Source organism: Solea solea, chromosome 2 (genome assembly GCF_958295425.1).
Source record: "Solea solea chromosome 2, fSolSol10.1, whole genome shotgun sequence".
Classification (NCBI taxonomy): domain Eukaryota; kingdom Metazoa; phylum Chordata; class Actinopteri; order Pleuronectiformes; family Soleidae; genus Solea; species Solea solea.
Genome location: NC_081135.1, coordinates 37,107,791 through 37,132,640, shown reverse-complemented (window position 1 = coordinate 37,132,640; position 24,850 = coordinate 37,107,791). Strand labels below are relative to the sequence as shown.

At 39.0% G+C, this 24,850-nt stretch overlaps 1 protein-coding gene across 1 annotated transcript in view; it reads right to left on the bottom strand.

The window, feature by feature from the left end:
* Window positions 1–975: 975 nt before the first annotated feature.
* The window catches only part of xpo4 (exportin 4), a 65,978-nt gene continuing 42,103 nt past the window's right edge, over window positions 976–24,850 (bottom strand). The window contains exons 9-24 of the mRNA XM_058617460.1: window positions 20,331–20,505; window positions 17,287–17,463; window positions 17,049–17,191; window positions 16,825–16,970; window positions 15,233–15,410; window positions 11,449–11,608; window positions 11,179–11,348; window positions 10,466–10,640; window positions 8,522–8,728; window positions 8,315–8,401; window positions 6,833–7,013; window positions 6,617–6,738; window positions 6,399–6,529; window positions 5,101–5,218; window positions 4,722–4,814; window positions 976–3,607 (exon numbers count right to left, since the gene is read on the bottom strand). Of these exons, the coding sequence (XP_058473443.1) occupies window positions 3,410–3,607; window positions 4,722–4,814; window positions 5,101–5,218; window positions 6,399–6,529; window positions 6,617–6,738; window positions 6,833–7,013; window positions 8,315–8,401; window positions 8,522–8,728; window positions 10,466–10,640; window positions 11,179–11,348; window positions 11,449–11,608; window positions 15,233–15,410; window positions 16,825–16,970; window positions 17,049–17,191; window positions 17,287–17,463; window positions 20,331–20,505 (2,461 nt within the window). The 3' untranslated portion in view covers window positions 976–3,409. The remainder of the gene's footprint in view (window positions 3,608–4,721; window positions 4,815–5,100; window positions 5,219–6,398; window positions 6,530–6,616; window positions 6,739–6,832; window positions 7,014–8,314; window positions 8,402–8,521; window positions 8,729–10,465; window positions 10,641–11,178; window positions 11,349–11,448; window positions 11,609–15,232; window positions 15,411–16,824; window positions 16,971–17,048; window positions 17,192–17,286; window positions 17,464–20,330; window positions 20,506–24,850) is intronic.

The following is a 24,850-nucleotide window of genomic DNA, read 5'->3' as shown; positions in this document are numbered from 1 at the left end:
CCGTCCCTGCGGAGAATGACTTTTTGAAAAAAAAAAAAAAAGTCAAACGAAAAAAATATAGATGATCGGAAAGGATTTTCAGATACGGAAGAGGATTGGGGTCAAATAAAAAAAAAAACTAAAAAAACCGGACACAAAGTAATAAAAACAACAACGTTGGGCATGAATTCTGAGATTAAAGGATTATGACTTCCCAAACACAATATGGAAGAAAATTAGGATTCGGGCCACAAGAGATTAATGTCAGAATTCTGACTTTTTATTTTGTTTCCCAAGACAATTTGGAAGAGGACTAGGATTAGAACCACATGTAGATAAATGACATTATTTTAGATTTGATTGAAACATTTGGCAACACAATTAAATAAAACAACTTGAATCAGATTAAATTCTGAGATTTAAATCATGATTCTGTTTCCAAAAAAACCCCCCTTGGCCCTAATGCTCGTGTAGATATTCACCTAATTAAATTATTTATATTATAAATTAAACATGCGTGAAATATTATCACATTAAAAACTAAATGAAACTAAGGTTATACTGTTTTTAATATTCAAAATAATCTTTATCATCAGTTATTTTCAAGGTTTATCGTCTTAAATCTAACACAGGGCGTGTTTTTTTGAGAACACTCATTCTGAAATCAGAATTTAATAAATCTGAATCAGGTTTTGACTTCTTGTTTATTCTGGACTGGTGTTAAAAACTATAATATATATATATCTATATATAAAATATAATTCACCATATCCTCTAACTCCCACATACTATAATTTTACTATTGATTTTATTGTTCATACACAACACAATAATTTGTTTTAAATAATAAATCACTGTGTAAAATACTTACGATGACTCCTGTGTCACAAAAGCATAAAGATAGATAAAAGCATATCTTTATTAATAAAGTAGATAAAAGACGTTACAAACAGACGAGGACACACGTGAAGGGAAAAAAAAAGCAGAGGCCACGACAACATTTTATACAATAACTTTATGTACACGTTTACACTTCATTAACAAAAACAACAAAATAGAACAAAATAAACAAAATAAACAGCCGTTCTACAATAAACCAGGTTGGTGCGTCAGCGAGTGGCTCTGCTCCTTTTTTATTTTTGGTTTTGTTATTGCTGTCCGTCAACAGTCTCTGCTTCAATCCAGTGTGAAAATGATGATGATGAAGAGTGAAATTTATTTGCTAAACTTTAGAAATCCCGCTGCGTCTCGCAGGTCTGTCTGTCCACAAGGGGGCGCCTGCGATGACGTAATACTACAATCCAACAACAACAACAACAAAAAACAAACTGCGAACAAAAAAAATAAAAGAAAATACATCAACACAGAGAAAGTTGCTCCCTCTTCAGCTGAATTCATACATTGATGAACTCTTGGCGCCCTCTGCTGGCGTATAAAAACACTTCAGTCCGCTTCTCTTCTCGTACATTTCACCGTTATATATCTATGTATATATACTGTATATGTACACCCTTAAGTGAAACACGATCTATCTGCTTCTTCTTCTTCTTCTCCTCGTCATCAACCAACAAACCAACAAACAAACAAACACCGCCCTCCTGTGCTATGTGATTCATTCAACGAGCCCCGTAAAAAAAAAAAAACAGCTGTGCTGCTGGGCTATCACGCCTTTGTCGCCATGGCAACGTTACACATGTGCGCGCGCTGTAGTGGACATTCATGTCGGTTTACAAAGACGGTTCATAAAATGGACGCCGTCTTGTTTAAAAGACGCAAGATTCAGGATTTGAACAGTTTTTTTAAAGCAGGAATTCCTTATTGGACGACACCAGCTGTCAATCAAACCTGGTGTCCAATCACATGGTCCGTCTAATTTACTTCAAATGAATGCTAATTAATCAGAAACTGAATCATGATTCAGCGAAAAAGAGCTGAAACGAGAGATTGAGGGGAGTTTGTGTGTCACCCCCTGGTGGCTGACTGCTACTGAGAAGAAGGCGTCCATTTTAATTATGTCCAAGTCTATGGTCACTTCATGTACGACATGACGTGTGTGCGCGCATACAGGCACACACACACACACACACACACACTAATGCATGTAAAACAATCAACAAGACAAAGGCACTGTGGGAACGAACCGGTCAATGTGTGTGTGTGTTTTCTTGTATTTGTTACCTCCTGAGGACAAAAACACAGACCTCGTCAGGACCAGAACTGTCCGAATGATTGAAAATCAATGTGGAGTTCAGTTAACCTATATGTATGTATGTGTGTGTGTGAAAACATTAAAAATAAAGTGTGTTTTCTTGAATTTGTTACCTCTTGAGGACCTTTTTTTTTTGTCAAAACACAGGATCAATAACATCTGAATCAATGTAGAGTCTTTAAAAGGATAGCTACGTGAACCTGTGTGTGTGTGTGTGAACTGTTCAAATATAGTGTGTTTTCTTGTATCTGTTACCCCTTGAGGACCTTTCCTCACAAAAACACTGACCTTGTGAGGACCATTAGCGTTGTCAGAATGAATGGACATCAATGCAGGGTCCTTAAAAGGATGAGTACGTGAACCTGTGTGTATGAAATAACAGTTAAATTGAAGTGTGTGTTTTCTTGTATTTGTTACATCTTGAGGACCTTTTCTGACAAAACACAGGACCATTAGTGTTGTCCTCATGAATGTAAATTATTAAAAGGATATCTAAGTGAACCTGTGTGTGTGTCACAAAGACTTCACTACATTCATCAACAAAATCTTGAAGAAAAACTTCCCCTTTCAAATCAGCCACTTGTTTGACCCTCTTTTTCTTGTATTTGTCGCTTCTTGAGGACCTCATCAGGACCAGTAGTCCTCATGGAGACCAAAACCTGGTCCTAATGAAGCAGAACATCATATTTAAAAAGGAATTCAGTAAAGGTTAGGGATTGTGGGTTAAACATTGACTGGTTAAGGTAAGGGATAATGCTTTTTTTTTTTAAGGCTGTCCAAATGAATTGGTGTGTGTGTGTGTGTGGGTGTGTGTGTGGAGGTGGAGGTGAAAGGGTGAGGAGCACAACGACCCCATGACCATCAGCTGCTGTTGCTCCGCCCCCTGACGACTGGACAGGAACCTTTCTACTGAGTCTGTCTGCTCTGCAGTTCAGTCTCCATGGTAACCGCTTCATCATTAACGTCCAGTCTGTCAATCATGCTTTTTTGGGGGCGGGGACACAGGATGGAGGTCAGGTGGATGCAACAGTTAAAAGAAAATAAAGAAAATCTATGGAGGTGGAGTCAACATTCAGACATGAGATGGTGTCGTCCCTCCTCCTCCTCCTCTGCAGAGACAAAGTCCTCAGAGCTGTCTCTCTGTCTCTTTCTCTGTTACCCATAGTTCATTGGGACAAAGTTGGGGGCGTGTTTTCCGAGGCAGAGGTGGTTTTCCAGTGGTTATTTGACGCAGAGCAGTCCGCCGACGTTGGCCACAAACTCCTCCAGGCTCTTGAGGAAGGCGACCTTCTGCTTGCGGTCCATGGTGGGCGGCGTGCTGCTCGCCGTCAACTTGTTGAAGGCGTCGGCGAGTCGCTGGTAGATGACGGCGTCTCTTTGAGACGAGAGCAGAGTCTCCACCAGCTCCGAGTATTCCGCCTGAGGGAGGACAGCGAGACAGAGCGAGACAGAGCGAGACAGAGCGAGACAGAGCGAGACAGAGCGAGACAGAGCGAGACAGAGAATCAGAGAAGCGTCAACAAAGCGTGGCTTTTTTAAGTTAAAATGCAGTGCAGATTTTTAAGAAAATACACATCAATCTGTTGTCAAACGAAATTATTATTTTCAATATCAATTAATCTGTTCATTAGTTTCTAGTTAAAATTAGTTGTTTGGTCCATAAAATGTCAGGAAGTGTTGAAAAATAACTGAAAATCATTCAGTTTAAATGATTTTCCTTGTTATTGGGAGCAAATATTCACATTTAAGTAGCTGAAACGTCAAAGAAGTTGTTTAATTTACTAAAAAATAAGTGAATATTGCAATGTAGTTCATGATTGATTGTATTAAATTGTATATTTTGCCTTTTCAATCATCTGATCCAGTGATTTTGGTGAGTATTGGACTAAATATTAAAACTAAAGAAAAGGTGGTTACTTAGGGATTGGGTAAAAATAAACCTGCAGTGGATAATTAGTCTTTGATAAACTTGTACTGCAGTAGGAATTTACCTTGTTTAAAGAATAAAAATAAACGATGACATTCCCCCTTAAGTCTAACTTACCCTAAAGAAACAAAACAAAAAAATAACAATATTCACTTTGATTTATTGTTACAAAAAAGGGTAAAAAGCAGTAAAAGAACCAAAGCCGTGTTTGTACAGAGCGGACACAAGAGGGCGCCACAGTTCAGTAAAAACAGCCGAGACTCGTTTATCGTCCTTAAACATGAGGGAGAAGTTGATGTGTTTGGATGATTTAAGTGTTTTTTTTGTGGAAAAACAGAAACACACAAACATTAAAAGTCACCCCAGACTTTTGTTTTGTGACAAAATCAACAAGAAACTAACATTTGTGTTTGTGGAGCAACAACAAGACAGAACAAAGTCTGTGTTTGACCATTTTATAAATGAGAAAGATCAACAGATCCATTTAAGAAAGACAGAGTTCAGTCATGTAAAAAGCCTTTAACAACTGAGCCACTTATGGAGCTTTTCCATCATACAGTTCTAACACCACTACTCCCTCATTCATTCATTCATTCATTCACTCACCTGGTGCAGGCACACGAGTGTGTAAAGAGCTTCTCCTGCTGCCACCGTCATCTCTGTGTTGTGTTTTTGCAGGACCAGCATGTCAAACACCAACTGAAGACAGAGAGGGGGAAAAAACAGAGATAGATATTTTACTAGAAAAGAAAAGAAACAAACAAAACTCCTGATTTCAAATCTCACCGGCTCTAATGAAACCTTTACAGTAAAGTACAGTATATTAATACATGTAATTACACAGTTAATACGTGTGCTATATTACACATTTCTTTAAATCTAAAAAGAAAATACATAAAAAAAAGATGAACTGAGCCTTTCAGAAGACGCTGTTTTAGGTAAATAAATCATCACAGTTGCACGTTAGACATGGATTTTTTTGTACCTTAAGGAAGTGACGCGTGGCGACAAAAAGGGGCGTGTCCTTCTCCTGGTTTTTGGCGCATTGTTCGGCCAGAGGAGACAACGCTTCTAAACACAGCTGACTGATCTCTGAACTCATCCTGACAAAACAACGTTAAGGAAAACAAACGAGCAAAATAACAAACAAAAACAACACGACGGAATGAGGAAAATGTGCAGCTGCAGCAGAAACAGCGAGGATTTCTGACACGAACGTCACTGAGGCCAAGAAAATAAACACAAAAGTGTCTCTGCTGCGATGATAGTTTTGCTTCTGATGAAATAACTCAGAAAATGATGTCAAATAACATTAAAATATAAAAAAAGACAATGAGTCTGTGATTAATATCTAAAAATATAGAGTTTTACTCAATAACTTTAATTTAAATTTATATGTTTGACTGTATTTTGTGCTATAATAATAAATAATAAACTTTATTTAAACATAAGCCGATGAGCTGTGTTTATGGTCTAAAAATAAGGGGTTTTACCCAAATCTTGGTCCTAGTATTAAAAAAATTATACATTTTTAAATTGAGAAAAGAAAGATTGGTGTTTATTTTAACATTATGAGCATAAATCTGTGATTTACGGTCTAACAAATATAGTGAAAAGAAGAGTTTAGTCACAACTTATGCTTCAATAATTTAAGAATTAATGTCTTTTAATGCTTTAATTCATTAAAATAACATTGTGAAACAAAAAACGTGTAGATACGGGTGTTTTAATTTGATAATATAAGCATGAAGCTTTAATTATTTGTCGTTTGTGTTCTGGTTTACTTCTTCTAGGACATAAGAGTGACTTTTTTCAATAAGTTTATTTGTCAAAATAAGAGTTTAAAACTGAGTTTAGATTAGATAGCGATTTGTGGTTTAGAAAATGTAGTTACATGGAAAAAGATGCGTCACAGACTTAAGAATTAACTTGTTTTTAATGCTTTAATTCATTAAAATAACATAAACGCAGACAGATGTTTGTTGAATTTGATAAAACGAGCATGAAACTCTGATTATTTGTGATTTGCGGTCTAAAAAAGTGAAAAAAGTGAAGTGAAGAGAAGAAAGACTCCAAAATAATGCTTCTAGGACTTCAGATTGTTAAAATTAAGTGTGTAAATCTGAAAATAAAAAGATTGGTATTTATTTTTCTTAGGACTTTCTGGTCTGGTTTTACTTCAGAATTATCGTTTTATGCCTTAATCTGTCAAAATAAAACCCAGATCTGGTGAATTATAGCACTTTTTAGCTGCTTCTCAACGTTTCTGAGGTTAAAGGATACGAAGTCATGCCCAGCTCCAGGGAGAACATGAGGCTCTTGAAGAGTTCCTCTGGCAGCTGAGGGATCTTCTCTGGGAAGATCTCACAGATGAAGGTGATGAGCTTGTAGTACTGGTTACACAGAGACGGAAACTGGGCGAGGAGGAAGAAGATTAATGTGACACATCTCAACCTCAGCCATATATTTCAAATAAATAATCCACGTTGTGTAGTTTTTACCTTGAGCAGATCCTGAGACATGAGCGGAAGAACAATATTGACACCGTAAAGAACCACATCTGCTGCCGACACAGTCCGATTAGTAGCCGGCGTTCCCTGGTCCTGATTTCTAAACACTTCGTCTTAAACAGATAAAAACAAAAAATGTTCAATCTCACTGAACTGGAGAGACAGACCAGGAGGATTAAGGACACTTCAGACATCGAGGGAACCGACCTGTGTCGCTGAAGTCAATGAACTCTTTGGAGAGCAGGTTGGTGAGCAGCTCCATGATGAGCAGCAGGTCCTGGTACTGGTCCTCCTCGGCCGAGGCGTCGTTCCGCTTCCGACACTGGTTGTTCTTGGAGTAAACCTGCAGCAGCGTCAGACAGGCCTCGTACAGCTTCATGGACTTTGTCTGAGCGAGAGGACGAGAAGAAAACACACGTGTGTCAGGAGGAGCAGAAACTGACCGCTACACCGACAGGACCAGGACTTCAGAACAGCTTCCACTCTTCTTCTCGGAAGACTTTCCTCAAGGTTTTAAAGTGTTTCTATGTTCATTCATGTCTGTAGCGCATTTATGAGGTCAGGCTCTGATGTTGGACGGGAAGGTTCTGGCTCACGATCTCTGTTCTTCCAGCTCGATGGTTGAGGTCAGGGCTCTGTGCTGGGCCTCGTCAAGTTCTTTCACAACAAACTTAAAGTCAAACCATGTCTTTGTGCTCCGGTACACAGTCGTGTTGGAATGGAGAAGAAGGACCTTCCCCAAACATAAAGTTGGAAGCATAGCATTGTCCAAAATGTCTTGGTATGCTGAAGCGTTGAGATTGTCCTTCATTGGAGACAAGAGGTCTAGAGACCAAAGCCTGATTGAAATCAATAGTTAACAGGTGTGGACAAATGCTTTTGTCCATATCGCGTATTTACAGGCCAGACTGCAGTGAATCATCCTCTCAGTGGAGAGGAACCATAGACTTCCAGGACTCTGAGGAGGACAGTGAAGACTGTGGCTGACCCCTCCCACCCTGGACACGGACAGTTTGACCCCCCCTCCCCTCTGGAAGGAGAGACTAAGGTCCATCAGGACCAAAACCTCTGGCCACAAAAACAGTTTCTTCCCCTCACTCAGGCCAGGGCTCCTCCTCCTCCGACTGTGACCTCGCTGACATTACACAACAAACTCTACAGCCTTTTATTTTTCTGTTCTTACACATCACACAAGTTACAAACTGCACGAATTTCTGTAACATTTGTTTAGTTTTGTGCTCTTGTTTTGCACAACAAATACCTCCTGTTGTGTAATAGCTTTACCTGGAAATAAACTGAAAATATTCCTTCTCATGGGCATTAAGACCAGAATGTACCAGTTCAGACACAGACTCCCTAATTTCACCTACTCATTCCCGTCTTGTAAGGCTACATTAATAATAGTAAGAAGAATGTATATCATTGAGGTTCACTGGGCAGCCTGACCTTGTATCCAGCTGAAGTGTTTTAGCTGTGAATCAGCAGAACTCTTGGAAAGAACTCCACTAGATAGGACTGACAGAGGGTGAGAGTGGCGAGGTGGATGCAAGTGCAGAAGGAGATGCTAGGATAGAAGATGCTATTGCAAGAGCTGGGTCTTCAAGAGCTTCTTGTGTTCTGGTCGCGCTCGGTACGTCATTGTTTGTGTTTTTAACTCAAAACATGTATCATGTGCGGTTCTTCGCTCACCTCTCCCAGGTAACAGATCTGCTTGTGAGCTACTTCCACGAAAACCTCGATAATGAGGTTGACGGTCTCAGGTGTGTTGCTGTAAACCTGCAACAACAACAACAACAACAACAACAATCAGAGTGAGTTCGACCACAGATTCATACAAACAGCCTCGCTTTAACAAGACGAGGATGTTCTGGGCTTCTTCTTCTTCATCTTCTTTACCTCCATGAGGCCGATGCAGCTGGACAGGAAGTCCATGAGGAAGGAGAAGAGCGAGGCCACGTTGTCGATCTGCGTCGCCTCGGCGATGCCACACAGCGCCTCTAACGTGGCCACGATCTCCTGCTTGACGGCCTCCTGTTGGCTGATCTGAGCAAAGTTCTCCTGGTTGATGAGGTTGAGGAAACGCTGCTGCAGCGGGTGAAGCACCTGCACACAGACAGAGGGACAGACGGACGGACAGGAATCAATCGACTGACCAACAACGAACTGAGAAAATCAAATAAAAGTGTTGTTTTTGGATTTGGACACAGATGTTCATGTTTTAAGTCTTTTAATTGATAGTGTTTGTTTTATTTATGTGTTTTATTGTCTCATGCAAGCTTTTATGTCCTTTATTTATTATTCTCCACAGCCCTTTGGTCCACTGTGGTCGTTTTAAAGTGCTTTACAAATAAAGTTGGACTGGAATGGATATTAGGAGAATATATTTTTATGTTTTATTGTTTTTTTTATGACCTTATTTTTATGTGATGTCATCTCTCCTCTAACTCTTTTTTTTAAATACTTTTCTGAAGTGTTGTCTTTTTTCTTTCTTTTTATTACACTAAATTGACATTTGCTGTTTTATATTTTAAGGTTTCTCTTAATTAACCACTTTTAATTTTAATTAAATATGCTATAAAGTAAACCATGTTCTCCTGTTTAATCTTCACATTACAGCGGATTAAAACCTTCAGTTCAATTAGATTATTTATTGAGTTTTACAAAGTTACAGTGAAAATTAAGATTATTATTTGACTTTATTTTTCTACAATAAAAAAGTCAGTCACATTTAAGTCACTTTTAATCAATTTTTACACATTTACCTTATCAAATCTATATTTATTCCAATCCAATGTATTTATAAAGCACATTTAAACACAACAACCGTTGACCAAAGTACTGTCCGGTAGTAATATTGAACAAAACAAATTAAATAAACAGACAGAGACATAAAACACGTGCATAGACAATGACATCTCACCCACACAGTGCAGAACAACAGAGAATAGTATTTACTTCTTTAAATAATATGTATATATACCATCTATTGTATTTTTTGCGTGTGGAAAGGTTTCACTGTGAACAAACCAAACTCTGAGTAACACGAGTCTCTGGCATTTGTGAGTGCGGGCGAGTAAAGGACAGCGAGCATTAATGTAAAGATCTGATGTCTCCTCTTCCTCGTCTGACAGTTCAGAGACGAGTCGAGCCGAGCAGCTGTGCGATTCAACAGCTGCTGTCTCACTCGTACACCCCTGTCCTCCCTCCTGCTCCTCCTCCTCACCCCCCTCCATAATTACTATGGAGTCACTGTGGCTTTACGCCCCCATTTACTACTGTCAGCTTATTAAAACAGAGGCCTGCGGGATTAAGACGAGGATCAAGTTAAACTCACCAGACAAAGACCGGTCAGACGCAGGATCTTATCGACGGGAATCCATCACCGGTCATTTCATTAAAACAAAAGCTGACACGTTCACATTCCTGTTCTTTGTGTGGTCGACAATAAATAACTAAATAAAAACGTTACAATTAAATGTAGCTTCTTTTTTAGTAGGGATGGGACCGTACCACTATTGTGTGTCTGATGCCGATATCACAAACCCGGTATCAGTCCAATACAGTCATTTTTATGCCAAACCATTTCAAAGACATGTGTAACAAATATAATGTTCTGTGACGTAAAATCGCCGGTTTTCTCTCTGGACTTTGCAGACCCCCGTTTTTCTTTTCATCTGGTTGAGATGTTTTTGAGAGGAAAACCGAGGCTTTTTAGGTTTGAGACTGTACTGCGTTTCCGACATTATCTCTTGCTGACATCCCATGTGTTGAGGTGCTAACATCTAGATATTGGGTGATACACCAAAACAAGAACTAGGATTATAACGTCTTAGTCGTTACCTCGGCCCAGTATTGCTGTTTGGCGTCAGAGTCCATGTGAGCGAAGCCTCCGAGGACCAGAGCCTTCATCAGCGTCCTCTGCACCGGGCTGGACAGGAGGTGGAGCGGAGGACTCCGACTGGCAAACTGCTTGGCCAGGTTCCACCAGCTCTCACACTGCACCACGATGTTCGCCCTAAAAACACAGGGAAAAGCCATCATGTCGATGTTGCCGTTGTCCTAAATTCTACATTTTAATGTTTTTATTTTTATTATATTAACAGGAAGTTTTGCTTAGAGATACAAGAACTTAAAATACACGGCGGTTCTCACCATGCAATGAAATCCTACTCAAATTTAGCATAAATAAATAAATAAAGTGAGAATATAATGTTCATTAAAAGATAATATTTTAATGCGGTGGCTTCTCTAAGTTGAGAAATAATCGAGGAATTACTGATTTCTTTTTTAAATTTATGAAACAAAAACATTGCATATGTTGCATTATGGGAAAGTCTTCCAACCTATTTTGGTTCTTCACTCTGAGGAAGAAATAAGTGCCTTTATCTAAATAAATGACTACATAAACAACCTAATGCCACTGCAGAGCTACCACTAAATAGTATTTTGACTGTTGGTTATAATTATTTTGTCAATAACCTGTGTCAACCTCTAATGTCCTATTTATTCAGTTTACAGTGAAACAATCTATTTTAACACAGATTCATCCTCACCTCTCCTTCTTCTCCACCAGCGTCACCAGCAGCTCCACGGTGTCGTTGGAGAGCTCCACCTCGGAGCTCCACACCGACAGGTTGCTGATCACCTTCTCCAGGAGATATCCCACAATCCACTGGGCTCCCTCTGTGTCTGCGCCGAACGCTGTACTGAGCGGGATGCTGATCTGAGGAGGGGGAGGAGACCGAGAGAGATGTTGTTATGTTTAATGGATAAAACTGAGGTTTAAAAAAGGCCCAGACCAGGGAGAGGAGCAGGTCTCAGACCTGCTCGTAAAGCTTCTCGTCCATCAGCAGATACGTCTTGGCCCAGCGTCTGAGGAACCACATGATGTCCTTTCCCATCTGTGGACTCAGAAGGTCGGTGAGACTCGCTCTGCTCGCCCTGGACTCCACCTCCGACGTCCGCAACACAGCCGACAGTAACCTGAGACACAAGAAGAAACCAAACATCAGTTTGAGACATTTTCATGTGACTTAGGTGTTTAATTTTCATTTGAGAGAAGAAAGAGAGAGAGACAATCTGTCCTTAATAACTTGCCAATGACGTAATAAAGTTTTTGAGCCAGTAACGTACATTCATTTGACAATGCAACATCCAACAGACATGAAATTATGAATTTACATTATCCAACATTCTAAATAAAAGTACGTATCCTTGATGAACGAATGTGACGACTATGCCATCCAATATACCTATTTTTGATGAGCAAACTTCATTTATAATTAGTCAACAAATGGTTGCAGCCCTTATTGTGTGCATGTAGGGTACTTATTCATAATGAACCCAAGTTTAGCCTTTTAGAAATTGCCTTAAAAATCAGCCTTGGCCAAAGAAAAGCCCCCCTGTCAGTCAACTGTAAAAACTGGAAACAACATTAACAACAGCAGCAGCAACAAAAACACTTTGGTAGAAAGTGACCACAGCTTTGGGTGTGTGAGAGAAGAGGCTTCACAAAGTCCACACACAGGTGTGTTTGTGCATCTATCCACTCATGTGGAAGGCCTCGACAAATCCTGGACCATAACCAGTTCATCTCTGACACTAACCCTTAACCACAACTCAAATCTCAGCCTTAAACTTTAACCAGATCCTCAGAAGTGAGGTTCTGCCTCATTAGGACCAGATGTTGGTCGCCATGAGGACGACTGGCCATGACAAGGTCAGCGTTTATGACGGAAAATGGTAACAAATACAATCACACATAGTCATTATATAAAGGGACAGAGGGACAGAGGGACAGACAGAGGGCTTAGAGCAGCTTATGGTTCCGCCCCCTCAGTCGAGGACAGTGCACAGTTTCACATTGTTTGCAGAAAACAAACCACGGTGACATTTACGAGGCCGGTGTCGGCCACTCGCTGCGAGGGAACACGATATCATCGGCCGCTCCACTCTTTCATTGCCTGTCATCTCCCTTTTACACACACACATACACACGTACACACACCTGAACGATGCTCGACGACCTTCAGCAGACAATATCACTGCCCACTGTCGTCACAGCGATTATCCACACACACACACACACACACACAATTACTGTCACTCGTCTCCTTTAATTGTCGTGAAAAACTGTTGTGATAACAGTAACTAGAGATTCACTTCACAAGAATGTCAAGGTCCATTTTATTATGTGCCGCTGTATTTTTAGAGATGTTATTTTGTACTAAAGCTCCAACAAACACATGTGGGGACATAATCCCTACTGTGTACTTACTAAACTATTATTTATAATCCCACACTTAAAACTTGGAGATACATCAATAATTGATCTATTCAACGTGAGGTGAGACGAGATATGGTCTTAGAATTTGAAGGAAGGAGAAAACTGTTGCACTGATAATCATTATATACATTTGTAAAGTACACAAAATATTATATTTTGATGACATCATTTGTGTTATAGCAGGACTTGACCATAATTATCATCAATTTCCTTGTTTCTAACACGTAAATATTGAGGGTTTGGAGAACATTTAAAACAGGGAAATATCGTGATATTTTGTGTGGCGATATTATGTCGCTGTCGAGACATCAAGTATTGAACATTTTTTTGCAGTAATGTTTTAACTGAGATTGCAAATAAACAAATACACTTTTTGTGCTCACTCTCACTAGAGCTGTTGTGAGAGTATATATCGCAATATATGATTTTGCAATATCGTGATAATATCGTATCGTGACTTATATTGCAATAATATCGTATTTTGACTTATATTGCAATAATATCGTATTGCGGCTGAAATATTGTGATAATATATCGTGACTCAAATATTGCAATAAACGTATTGTGACTTAAATATTATATCGTATCGTGACTCAAATATCGCAATAATCATATCGTGACTTAAATATCGTATCATGACTTGATTATCGTGATAATATGTCGTGGTTTAAACCAGGTATTGTTTGAAATGTTGTTATAAGGGGGTTTTGTGTGGATTTAAATTGACAAGTTTCTAAACGCATCTTTATTTTTAAGCCTAATTATTTGTGTTATAGCAGAATTTGACCACAATTATAGTCAGTTTTATTGTTTCTAACACATGTAAATATCTTTCATTTAAAGACATAAAGCAGGTATGAAAGGTATTTTAAGATCATGTGACAGATCATAAACAGTAGCTTATATTTTATTTTAAGAGTGTATTTACAGTCACTCTCACTCTTAAAGCATCTCCTATATCTGGATACAGACTAAAAATAAACAGATTATTTATACGACACATTGCCCAGCCTTACAGAAATACTTATTTGATTTATATCGGGATATATGTGGATATGAAATGATGTAAATAAATAAGTATAAAGGTAGATTTTTTTTTCACCTGTATTGTCCAGCCCGACACACAGTAACATATAGAAAGAGACAGACTGCAGTGCAGTTTAATGCAGCGACACATTGTCTGCTCGTTCACAGAGAACAGGCTGAAAATGAGTTTTCAGAGTCAGACATCTGAGGCCCTGCAGACGTAATTATTGTTCAGTGATTTTTATTGACCGGCGCCTCGTCATCTGCTGCCTGTTGTCATTTTGTGCTGCAGAGCAGAAGAGAAGCTGCTGCTGCTGAAGTCAGAGCAGCTTTTATTCTGTCACTGCAGCAACAAAACATTATTATCTTGACTCATCCATTTACTTTGACTTTAAAAAACAAACAAAAAACAAACTCAAAGTCAAACAAGTCTTCACACCACAACATAAATGTATTTATTTACCTCTGACAGGGACATTGTTGTCACGAGGGCTGCGACTGAAGATTATTTTCTCTATTAATCGATGATCTGTGTTTATTTTTCTACTACATGAAGCAAAGGAACCAGAAAATACACATTTACGAAAAATCTGACAACTTGTGTCAATTAGTTTAAAGGAAAAAACTCAAAATGAACAAAATAATTGATTAATTTAGTAATTGTTTGCACATTATTTTCATTTTATGGGTTTCAAGGCTGGTGCAATATTAAATGATGTGTACTTAATGGTTTTAATGTCACGTCTTGCCTATACTTGCCTAATTTTTTCACTTTGGGTTTCAGGGCAGGTGCAATAATTTATTTTGTGTATTTCTTTATTATTTGTTATTTATATGTGGCTGTTTATTGTCTTGTTATTGTTGTAGAGCTGTTGTTGTAGCACTTCTTACTTCCCTGTGAGGACAACAAAACCTATTTGATTAGATTTTGGTCCCTGTGGGATTAAACTGCATGTTGACCAGGACACCACCGTCTTCTACACAGTCGGATGGCGTTTGAGTGTGAATGTGAAAGCACCGTCAGGTTATTTTTTTTGTTCTTTTTTATGGGGCAATAACTGACATCTCTTTGACGTGCAGTCATCCAGCCTCGCCGTCGCACTGAGAGACAAATCTATTCTGGGGGAGAGTTTAATGGCCGTCTCGCCCGGCGGCCATGATGACATCCAAGGACTGCAGCACAATATGAAGAGCTATCACTTCTGATAGCAGACGTATCTCACTGTGCTTTGTCTGGACCTTGAATCAGCGACATTTTGACACTTTCTGTTCACTGAGTGTTTCTTTCTTCTCACCTGATGACCGAGTCTGTGCGGTTGCAGCCCGGAATGGACGAAGCCTTCTCCCCCGGCGATCCCAGGATCTGCAGCGTGGTGTTTATGTCCACCTCCTGCGAGTGTTTAATGGAGAACTCCATCACCTCGGAGGGGATCAGCGGCGTTTCACCCTGAGGGTCGTCTGCCAACACGTACCCTGCAGAGAGAGCAGACCACGGGTTACACACGTGTTACACACGGCACGTTCTCTTTTGGTTCAACTATGGAAAGAAGTTGAACCAAATATATATATATATACAAATATATACATATACAAACATACACATATATCAGGTCATTGCACACTTACAAGAAATTAAGTATACTCGGACTTAAGAATTAAGTAAATACTTAATGTATATAATTACTTTAAATTCAATTTCTGCAACATTGAAAATAATAAAGCAGAATATCACAAAGTTGAAAATTTAATCGACTAATCTTAATTTTTACTAGTCTTTTCATACACACACACACACACGTATACATATATATTATGTGAAAAGACTAGATTATTGTCATTGTATGGAAATATAGCAAAAGATTTGGTAATATTTCCAATATATGTCCAGTCTGTAAAATTTGGGTGAAATTATTTTCAATGTGGCATAAATTGAATCTAAAGAGCTTATAAACATTAAGTATTTACTTAGTCCTTAAGCCTTAATACTTACCTATAAGTGTACAATCACCTGATAGCATGAATTCTTGTTAGCTTTTTATTTCTATCTGAAGCAGGGTCAGCTCCGCCATTCTGGATAACCATGTTTTAACAGTGGCTCGCGATGGACAAACTAAAACACTTGTTGAGTTTCGATGCTTCCCGAAGGCTGCATAGATTAGCTTGAGTGAAGTGACTTCACTGCAAAATATTCACGCCATTACAGACGATAAAAAGCCTTAAAAGGCGTTTTCTTTTGGCAGACGTTCTAATGCGGCTGAAACAGTAAATATACGGCGAGGACTCGACACAGAACTGCTTTGAACACTTTAATGATGCTGATTCAGACGCTATTTAATGAACTCAAAGTAAAAAATAACAGGGTGGAGTTAGTTCAGTTCCTCTTAAATAAACTCAGTTTGTAGTAAAGTGCTGCACTGGTAAACCTCATTTTCATTAATTATGCTGAAAACTGTTCCTGTTCGGTAGATATATTTAAGTGTAAAAACTTTTTCACCTTTTATTTTGATTTAAATTAGTTTTGTTCTTCATGTTTTAATGGTTCAACACTTATTTTTAAGTTATATTGCCATTTTATTCACTTTTGTGATGTTAATGTATAATAAAATGACTCTACTATACTGCATGTGTGTATATACTGGCAGTAGACCAATAAAGGGTCAATTAGGAGAGATTTTGCAACCTTTCGTCATCAGGGGAAACCAAATAAGTAAAAAAATGTGCAGATAGTTTTCTATTTTTAGTCCTGCCTAGGATAATAAATGTCAAATCTACTCACTTTGGCCCCAGGGGAATTAATTTAACAGAAATAAATTATGTTTTTCTGGAAAAAAAAAGCCAGAAAATCTAGTAAAGTGGCTACAAGACCCGACAACTCTAAAAAACTGACCTGAGACCAGTATGAGCCAGTGGATGTCCTCGTAGAGGTCGTCCAGGACTTTGCGGTCCATCGAACCCGGGTCGGACGAGGCCATGAGGTGCTGCTGTGTCCTCTGGAGTTGACCGTGCACCCGCGTCACGCGGTCCTCCAGCAAACTGTAAATACAACACTTTAACTCACAGAGTGTAACATAATAATTATCTTATATATATAAAAAAAAGGAGATTATGAACCTTGTGAGCAGAGGGATGCAGTGGTCAGCTGCCACGCGTCCCAGCATGCCGATGCTGGACAGCTGGTCTGAGAACAGCTCTCTGTCGTCTTCCTGCAGCTCGTTGATCTCCTCCTCTTCATGAGACGAGATGCCATTCACTGACTAAAAAGGTGAGAAGAACAATTCAGTTTGTTTTTCTGTGATGAAGCTACCTACGTATAAATTAATTGTGAGGGTTTAAGAACTTGAAGCGGTACCAGGTTGCGTGTGCCGTCAGGAGCGGCGATGTGACACTGGATGTAGGAGTTGAAGACCTGCACCGCCGGCTGCACGAAGCAGCCGCGAGGAAAGTGCTCGTCGTCCTGCACGAGCGTCAGCCACGACTCCAGCAGCTTGTCGTAGGCCTCCATGTAGACCATGTCGTCCTTGTCCAGCTGGAGGGAGACGAGTGGAGATGGAAGAAATGTGAGAAAACAGACGTAAATGCTCCTTAACAACGGGAGGAAAGTCACTTTACTGCCTCACAGACTGTTTTAAAACACGTTTTAAACATTTAATGATTACTTTCAACACTTGAAAGGGGTGAACTCATGAATATTTACAGTTAAAACACAAATATTTTAGAAAAACTGGCAAATTACAAACTAATTCACCTTTTTATACCCAAAAATGTAACATTCAACCAAATTTTCTGGAATGCGAGTAAATAACTATAATTTTAACATCCTAATGAAGATATAATAATGTGCTTTACTATTTTTGCAGTTTTTGTTGTAAAAATTCATGGGTAATAATATTTACATTTTAGCATTAAAAAATATCATTTCGTTGAAAGAGCTTCTACATGCTGGTTACAGAAACAAAAATGATTCAGATAAATACCAATGTTGTTCATTTAGGGCTAAACATTCTACATTAAGTGGTCTAACGGCGCTTTTCCATGATACAGTTCCAGTACGACTCAGTTCGGCACGGCTCGACTCTACTTGGGTTTTTGCCTTTCCATCAGTGATGGTACCTTTAGTGCCTGCTCTGACGAAGCTGAGCTGATACTAAAAACGTGACGTCAACAGACTGAACTGCTGGCCACTGATTAGTCAGAGAGTGCCATCACTGGAGTCGTGGGCTTGTGCGCCGTCTGACACAAGCATCAAAGTGAACAATGAACGAACTGTAGATCAGAACTTAAAAATCCCTGAAAACACTACGTTGATCTCCAACAATCGTCTAAAATGTATCCGATTCAGTAACACCAAAAACAACTGGTTTGTGTTTGTGTCGCGTATGAAAACCCACTTCATGGCAGTTTGACTCACACTCACGTCGAGGAGGAACTATAGTAATGGAAAACAATGTGAAACCGAGTAGAGTGAAGCTGTGCCGTGCTGGAATAACTCTGCGTTCCATTTGGAGGTGGGTAGATCGTGATAGACTAGAACGTGCTGACGAGAGATCATACAGGTCACATTCTTGCAGACAATCAGTTTTGTATTCCCCCCTCAGCCAAATCACACAAATATTTGCTTAGTCTGCTTCGTGCGCACCCTAGAGAAACTGCAATCAACCAATCATGAGCGTAGTGGGTGAAGCCGTGGCCGAAAATGACTCCTAAAAATAACTCCACCTCCGTTTTATGGAAGTGGTTTGGGTTTTTCCCCCAAAACGTCAAGGAACAAACAACGATGAACCTTGGTCGTTGAAGGGAAACAGTGAGGCGAGACCACAGGTCACTTTAGACCCAAGCAAACCACTTTAACACAGTGGAAAGAAGTGAAAGTGACCTTTTAACACTGTTGTTTACCTTTTAAAATTAAAATAACATTTTTTTTGAGTTAAGCGGAACAGTACACACTCGTTAAATGTCCATTGTTCTTGGCACAAGTTGGCAAAAGTGGACAAATCTGTTCCCGAAATGTTCTTTGTCCTTATTCTTATGTTATTTTTGTTGTTGTCTTTTAGGGTTTATGTTTTAAAATGGGAAGATTGTTTGTTTGCAGTGTTTCAATATGTGTATTTTTCTTCTAAATGCCCTGTGGGAGCTTTTTGTTTGGTATTTAGATATTGGTTTAATAGTGTCATTAATGATTTGCGTAGACAATGTTTTTTGTTTTCATAACATTTTTGATTCTCAGTATTTAGTTTTACTCCCCTCAGCTATGTTATTGTTGATACATTTACTAGTTTTTGGTAAGCAAACGTGAGTTTTTGTTATTTATTAGGATTGCTTTGGGCATAACCTGAATTATATATTATGTGAGATTACTGGATTATTTGTTATTTTATTTGCTTGCTCTGGACGATAAACTGACGCAGAACAGCAAAAACAACCTGGTCTGGACATGTTTATTTCTATTGCCCGTGTAAGATTCATACCCATGATGCATTAGTGGTGTTTTAATTAAGTTTATCTTGAGGGTTTTTTGACTAATGGCCACTATGTGCACCTCAGATGTGCTGTGTGCAAAAAGGCTTTTAATTAAGAACATTAAACAGTGAAAGAGCACAAAGAATATTGAAATCACAGTTTACAGCAGCCTATAGATGAACATGAACAGCCTGACAGAGCTGGAAAAATGTGAGTTTTTGTTATTTAATATGATTACTTTGGTCTTAACCTGAGTTCTGTATGTGAGATGACTGGATTATACAAGGATTACAAGGATACGAGGACTAATTTGGTCATTTTCTTTGCTTGCTTTGGATGATAAACCGACACAGAACAGCAAAACAAACCTGGTCTGGAAGATTCATACCCATGAATGAAGTACAAATACTTTGTTACTGTACTCAAGTACAACTTTTACTTCACTACATTTCCTCTAACTTCCATCTACCCGTTACTACCAAATAAAATCAGAAGAAGAAGCTTTTACACTTCAGTTTTCACCCATTCACACACTGGTTTTTGTGTGTCTTTGCTCAAGGACACACATGTAGACTTAGCAGAGCCAGGAATTTAACCCACAACCTTTACAGTTGAAAGACAACTCGTTCCTACCACTGAGCCACCATGACTCAATCCTTACTCCTCACTTTTGATACTTAAGTACAGTAAATGTCATATACTTTAACTTTTACTACTACCCATGATGCATTAGTGGTTTTTGGAGTTTTCTCGAGATGTGCTGTGAGCAAAAAAAAGGGCTTTGAATGAAGAACATTTGACAGTGACAGAGCATAAAGAAAGCTTAAGATGAACCTGAACAGCCTGACAGAGCTGGAAAACACCCCCCCCCCACACACACACACACACACACAGAGTTGACGACATGAGCTGTGACAGACACACGTTCTCACTCACCACCTCCTCCAGCGCGGCGCTGCGTCCAAACGAGCAGGTGAGCAACGTGAGGCAGTTGATGAAGGAGGTGAAGAGCTCGCTGGGCAGCGCGGTTAAAATACTCCGGGGGAACATGGTGATCAGGTTGGAGATGATATTGGAGATGCCCACGGCCTCCGAGTCCTCGATCTCAATCCTGGGAATGCAAGATAATAAAAGAGTAAGATCTAAAGATGGCAGATCTAAAAACATTCCGTGACACGGACATGAGGTAACTTGGCTCCAAATGTCCACATTTTCAATCCAAAGCCCCCACGCTGCTGCTGCTGCTGCTGCTGCCAGAGGAAAGACTTTTTCTTTTTTCTTTTTTTCCACCCTCTCCTGGGTGAGGCCGAGGCTAAGCTGAGGTCACTTTGCAGTTTACGCGCTGGTGACGGCGGTTTGGAAACGGAGCATGAAAATTGATCCAAAACTCGTGGGCAACGTGACTCCGACAAGTTTTCCACAGCTGCATCTGAGGTTATTTTTATGGTATTTCTGCCCCATAGTTCAACAGCGCCGAGTCAGACGTGGGAGGATATGACTGACTCGTGACTGAGATGAACGAGAAGTGTAATTGCACCTCTTAATTTGAAGTGACTCTTATCGTCACATCACACGCAGAAACACGCGTGATGATAGGTTTCACTTTTGAAGCGGTTTATGGTTTTAATTCGACAAATCTAAGCACTTAATCTGAACAGTCAGAGTGAAGAGATACTGGAGCAGACTAAGAAGTAGGAACGCAACAATTACTGCTTACTAAAAGAGTTAAATGTGAATATTTTCTGGTTTCTTTTCCCCATCGAACAGAAATCATTAAAACTGAAAACAAAACAAGACATTTTGAGACCATAACAGATTCATTGAGAAAATAACCCACAGATGAATGGATGAGAGTTGCAACGACTGAATGATAATTAATCGATTACTAAATTAATCGTTGAATATTTTTGATTTTCACTTAGTTTTAGTGTTTTTTCCGATTTTCCAGCTTCTTAAAAGTGAATATTTCCTAGTTTTTCTTTGCTTCATAGAACAAAGAAATCATTATAAGTGAATCATTTCGGTTTGTGGACAAAAACAAGACTTTGAGGTTGGAATCAACATTTTTCACTGTTTTCTGACATTTAACGGACCAACAAACTCATCAATCACTCACTGATTGATTATTAAAATAATTCTGCTATTTTTTAACATATTTACATATATATTTCAGGTATTTTCCCCTCACTTTTTACCTCTCAAATACACCTTTATTAACAGAAATATGACTATTATGATAGTATGCAGGCATGACACTAATTTGTTTATTACACATCACACCACCCAGGATTACCCAGACAAATAAAATCATTATAACAGAATAATTTTTGGATTGTGGTGTGTCAAGACGAGACATTTTGAGTTTTGGAAAAAACACTGACCAAACAACCAAGAGATTAATCAGGTATGAAAGTACTACGCACATTTCTTAATCAACCATTAGGTGTGTTGCTTTAGTAACACTATGATGAGAAAACAGTGATATTATTTATACAACCACATGTCTGTAGTTTTAAAATAACAGAAATCTTAAGAAAGAAAACATCTTCTAAAAGGTAAAAATGTCAAATATTTAGTGTGACCTACTCTTACAGATATTATGTATAAGACATATTATTGCCCAGCCTTAAATGAAACTATAATAATTATTGTTCTTGGTTAAAAACTGTGTGTTTGTATCTGCTGTGATAAAGGGCAGAAGTGTTGAAATTTACGGGAATTCTTGAATGCACCTTAAACTTCACCTCCAAAGCATCAAATCATTTTAATCCAAATGTCACCAAGCACAGAATTTAACAGATAGAAAAACAACAAAGTTGCTGGTGACCTGAGACGTTTGCACAGTACTGTGTGTGTATGTATGTATATATATATATATATATATATATATATATACACACACACATATACATATATATGTGTACACACATATATGTAGATATAGATATATACATATGTATATACATACATATACATATATATTATTAGAGACTCATCAAATATTTAAAGGCACTACAGGGAACAAAGTGCCGCCACATGTCTCAGATGGAGACAGTTGTCGTCTCCCCGTCCGGCAGCGGCCCACGTTGTTTTAATATCACACGGGCTCATGTGAGTTCCCATGAGCCCGCGGGTCTTAAAAGAATGAGGCGTGGTCAGGTGAAATGTCGGCACTTGATGTAGTTAACTTGATGTAGTGGAAACTAAGTGGCTGCATGTGAGCGTCACACACCGAGCATGTAAGGAAGTCAGTGGCCACCACAGGAATTCTGTTTTGTTGTATCACCATATATTAATATGTCTGATGTTTGCCGTACATGAGCACATGGTTCTGTGACAACTACTCCATTATTAAATCAATGGTATCTGAATATCCAGCCCTCTTAAATGTGAATATTTACTAGTTTTTCTTTACTTCATATAACAAAGAAATCCTTAAAAAGTGAATCATTTTGCTTTGTGGACAACGCAAGACATTTGAGACCAACTTTCAGGTATTTTCCCTCACTTTTTTTACCTTGCAAATACACTGTTATTGACAGAAATATGACAATTATTGTAGTATGCAGGCATGACACCAATCTGTTTATTACACATCACACCACTGATGATTAATTTGGACACATAGGTAAACTCATTAGAACCATGCACCTGGTGTTGTGACCCATTTTCCAACCATTCAATTATTATATTAAAAACAACATTTACAATGTGGCTCTATAGTAACTATAATTTAACTATCTAAATCCATCTATTGAATTTGACTGTTAAACTATGTTATTGTTACTCACATGTACCCAGTACAATGTTTTACACATTTTAACACAAAATCTTGCTGGAACTGGAACTGAAAATGAGGAGGCCACCGTTTCTAATTGACGTCAAACATATTGGAATTCCTGTGTCTCTTTTTTTGTTTAATATTTAAAAATCAGTTGACATACGTACAGTAAACACACACTGACAGGGAACATCTGTGACTGGACAAATCATGAGGCCGAACTCTGGCCTTAGAGGGGACGTCTCTCTCCACTCCTCTTAAAACATCTCGACTAATAAAAACACGCCTTCTCGTACATTTTCTCTCACATCTGTACATTGCTGTGGTTAGAGTGGAGGACCGGGAATAGCAAAGGTCGTTATCCTGAGTGCATTTGAAGTCAGAAGAGGAACAGTGAGTGTGTGTGTGTGAGGGAGAGAGAGAGAGAGAGAGAGGCTGAACTAACCCCTATAAGATGGGAGTTAAATTGCGAGCAGAAATGTTCAATCACTGCAGATCGACCATCCCTCCCCGCATGGTTTTCCGATGAGGCAATTGGAAAAACGCTCCAAGAATAGGTGATTACAGAGAGAGAGAGAGTGAGGCTGTGAGCAAAAAGAGAGAGAGGAAGAGAGCGAGAGAGGAGAGAGAGAGAGAGAGACCCCTACTCAGTGTATCACATGCTTTAGAGTGAGCTGGTGTTCTCTCTGTAATGTGTGTGTGTGTGTCAGTTATTTATACACAGGAGAGTTGCCCCTTAATTCAGATCAGAACCATGCCGACAGCAGACACACCCACACATGAACATGAGATACTCGTACTGTAGTTATTAGCCTCGGATAATCGTTGCTCTCTCTCTCTCATTTCACATGAACATCTCTTTTCCTGAACGTTCTACTCTACATTTTTTTCTTCCATAAACCAGTTTTAGTCACTGCTATAAAGTAGGGATGGACACGAGTCTTCCGAGAATTAGGGCTAGCTCCACACCGAAAAATAGAACGGTTGGGGAAGGGTTACTTTGCTACTACCCCCCAATGGAAACACAAAAAAATATGTATTGCACCAAACCGAATTGTTCCACTCGGTGGAAACCACGCTGTAATATACTAAAAAGTAAAAGAAAACCAAAGTTTTATCAATAATTGCATTTATTAAAACAAAAGGCAATTTAGTTAGTGGACTTCGTGAGCGTTTGCAGAAGTGTTGAAGTTTACGAGATTTCTTGAATGCACCTTCAACTTGCTCGTCTAAGCTCAAAATGCTGTAGATGTGCCACAACGGTAAGGACATTTACCAGGGTCATTGAATGCATCGAATAAGCTGCTCCCATTAACTCAACACAGAGTGAACACTCTTATTATTATTTTTTTTTCTTTTTTGGCTTCTCGCTCTCTAGAGGTCGCCACAGTGGATGTTTTTAATGTCGGATGCATTTATCCAGGCTTGGGTTTTCAGAACCAGGGTGAAACTGGATGTGGCCCTCCCTGTGGCTGGGGTCAATTTAAGCTGTGTTTCCATCAAGTAGAATGGTTCAGTTTGGTACAGTACTCTTGTTTTCACGCTCTGGACAGAATTCCCACACCTTAGTTGACATCACATTCAAGTACTTTTCAAGAACTTTCCAAGGCCAATTCCCTCAAATTCAAGGACCAAATGTGCCGACACAGGTTAAGATGGGATGACAAATTGTACG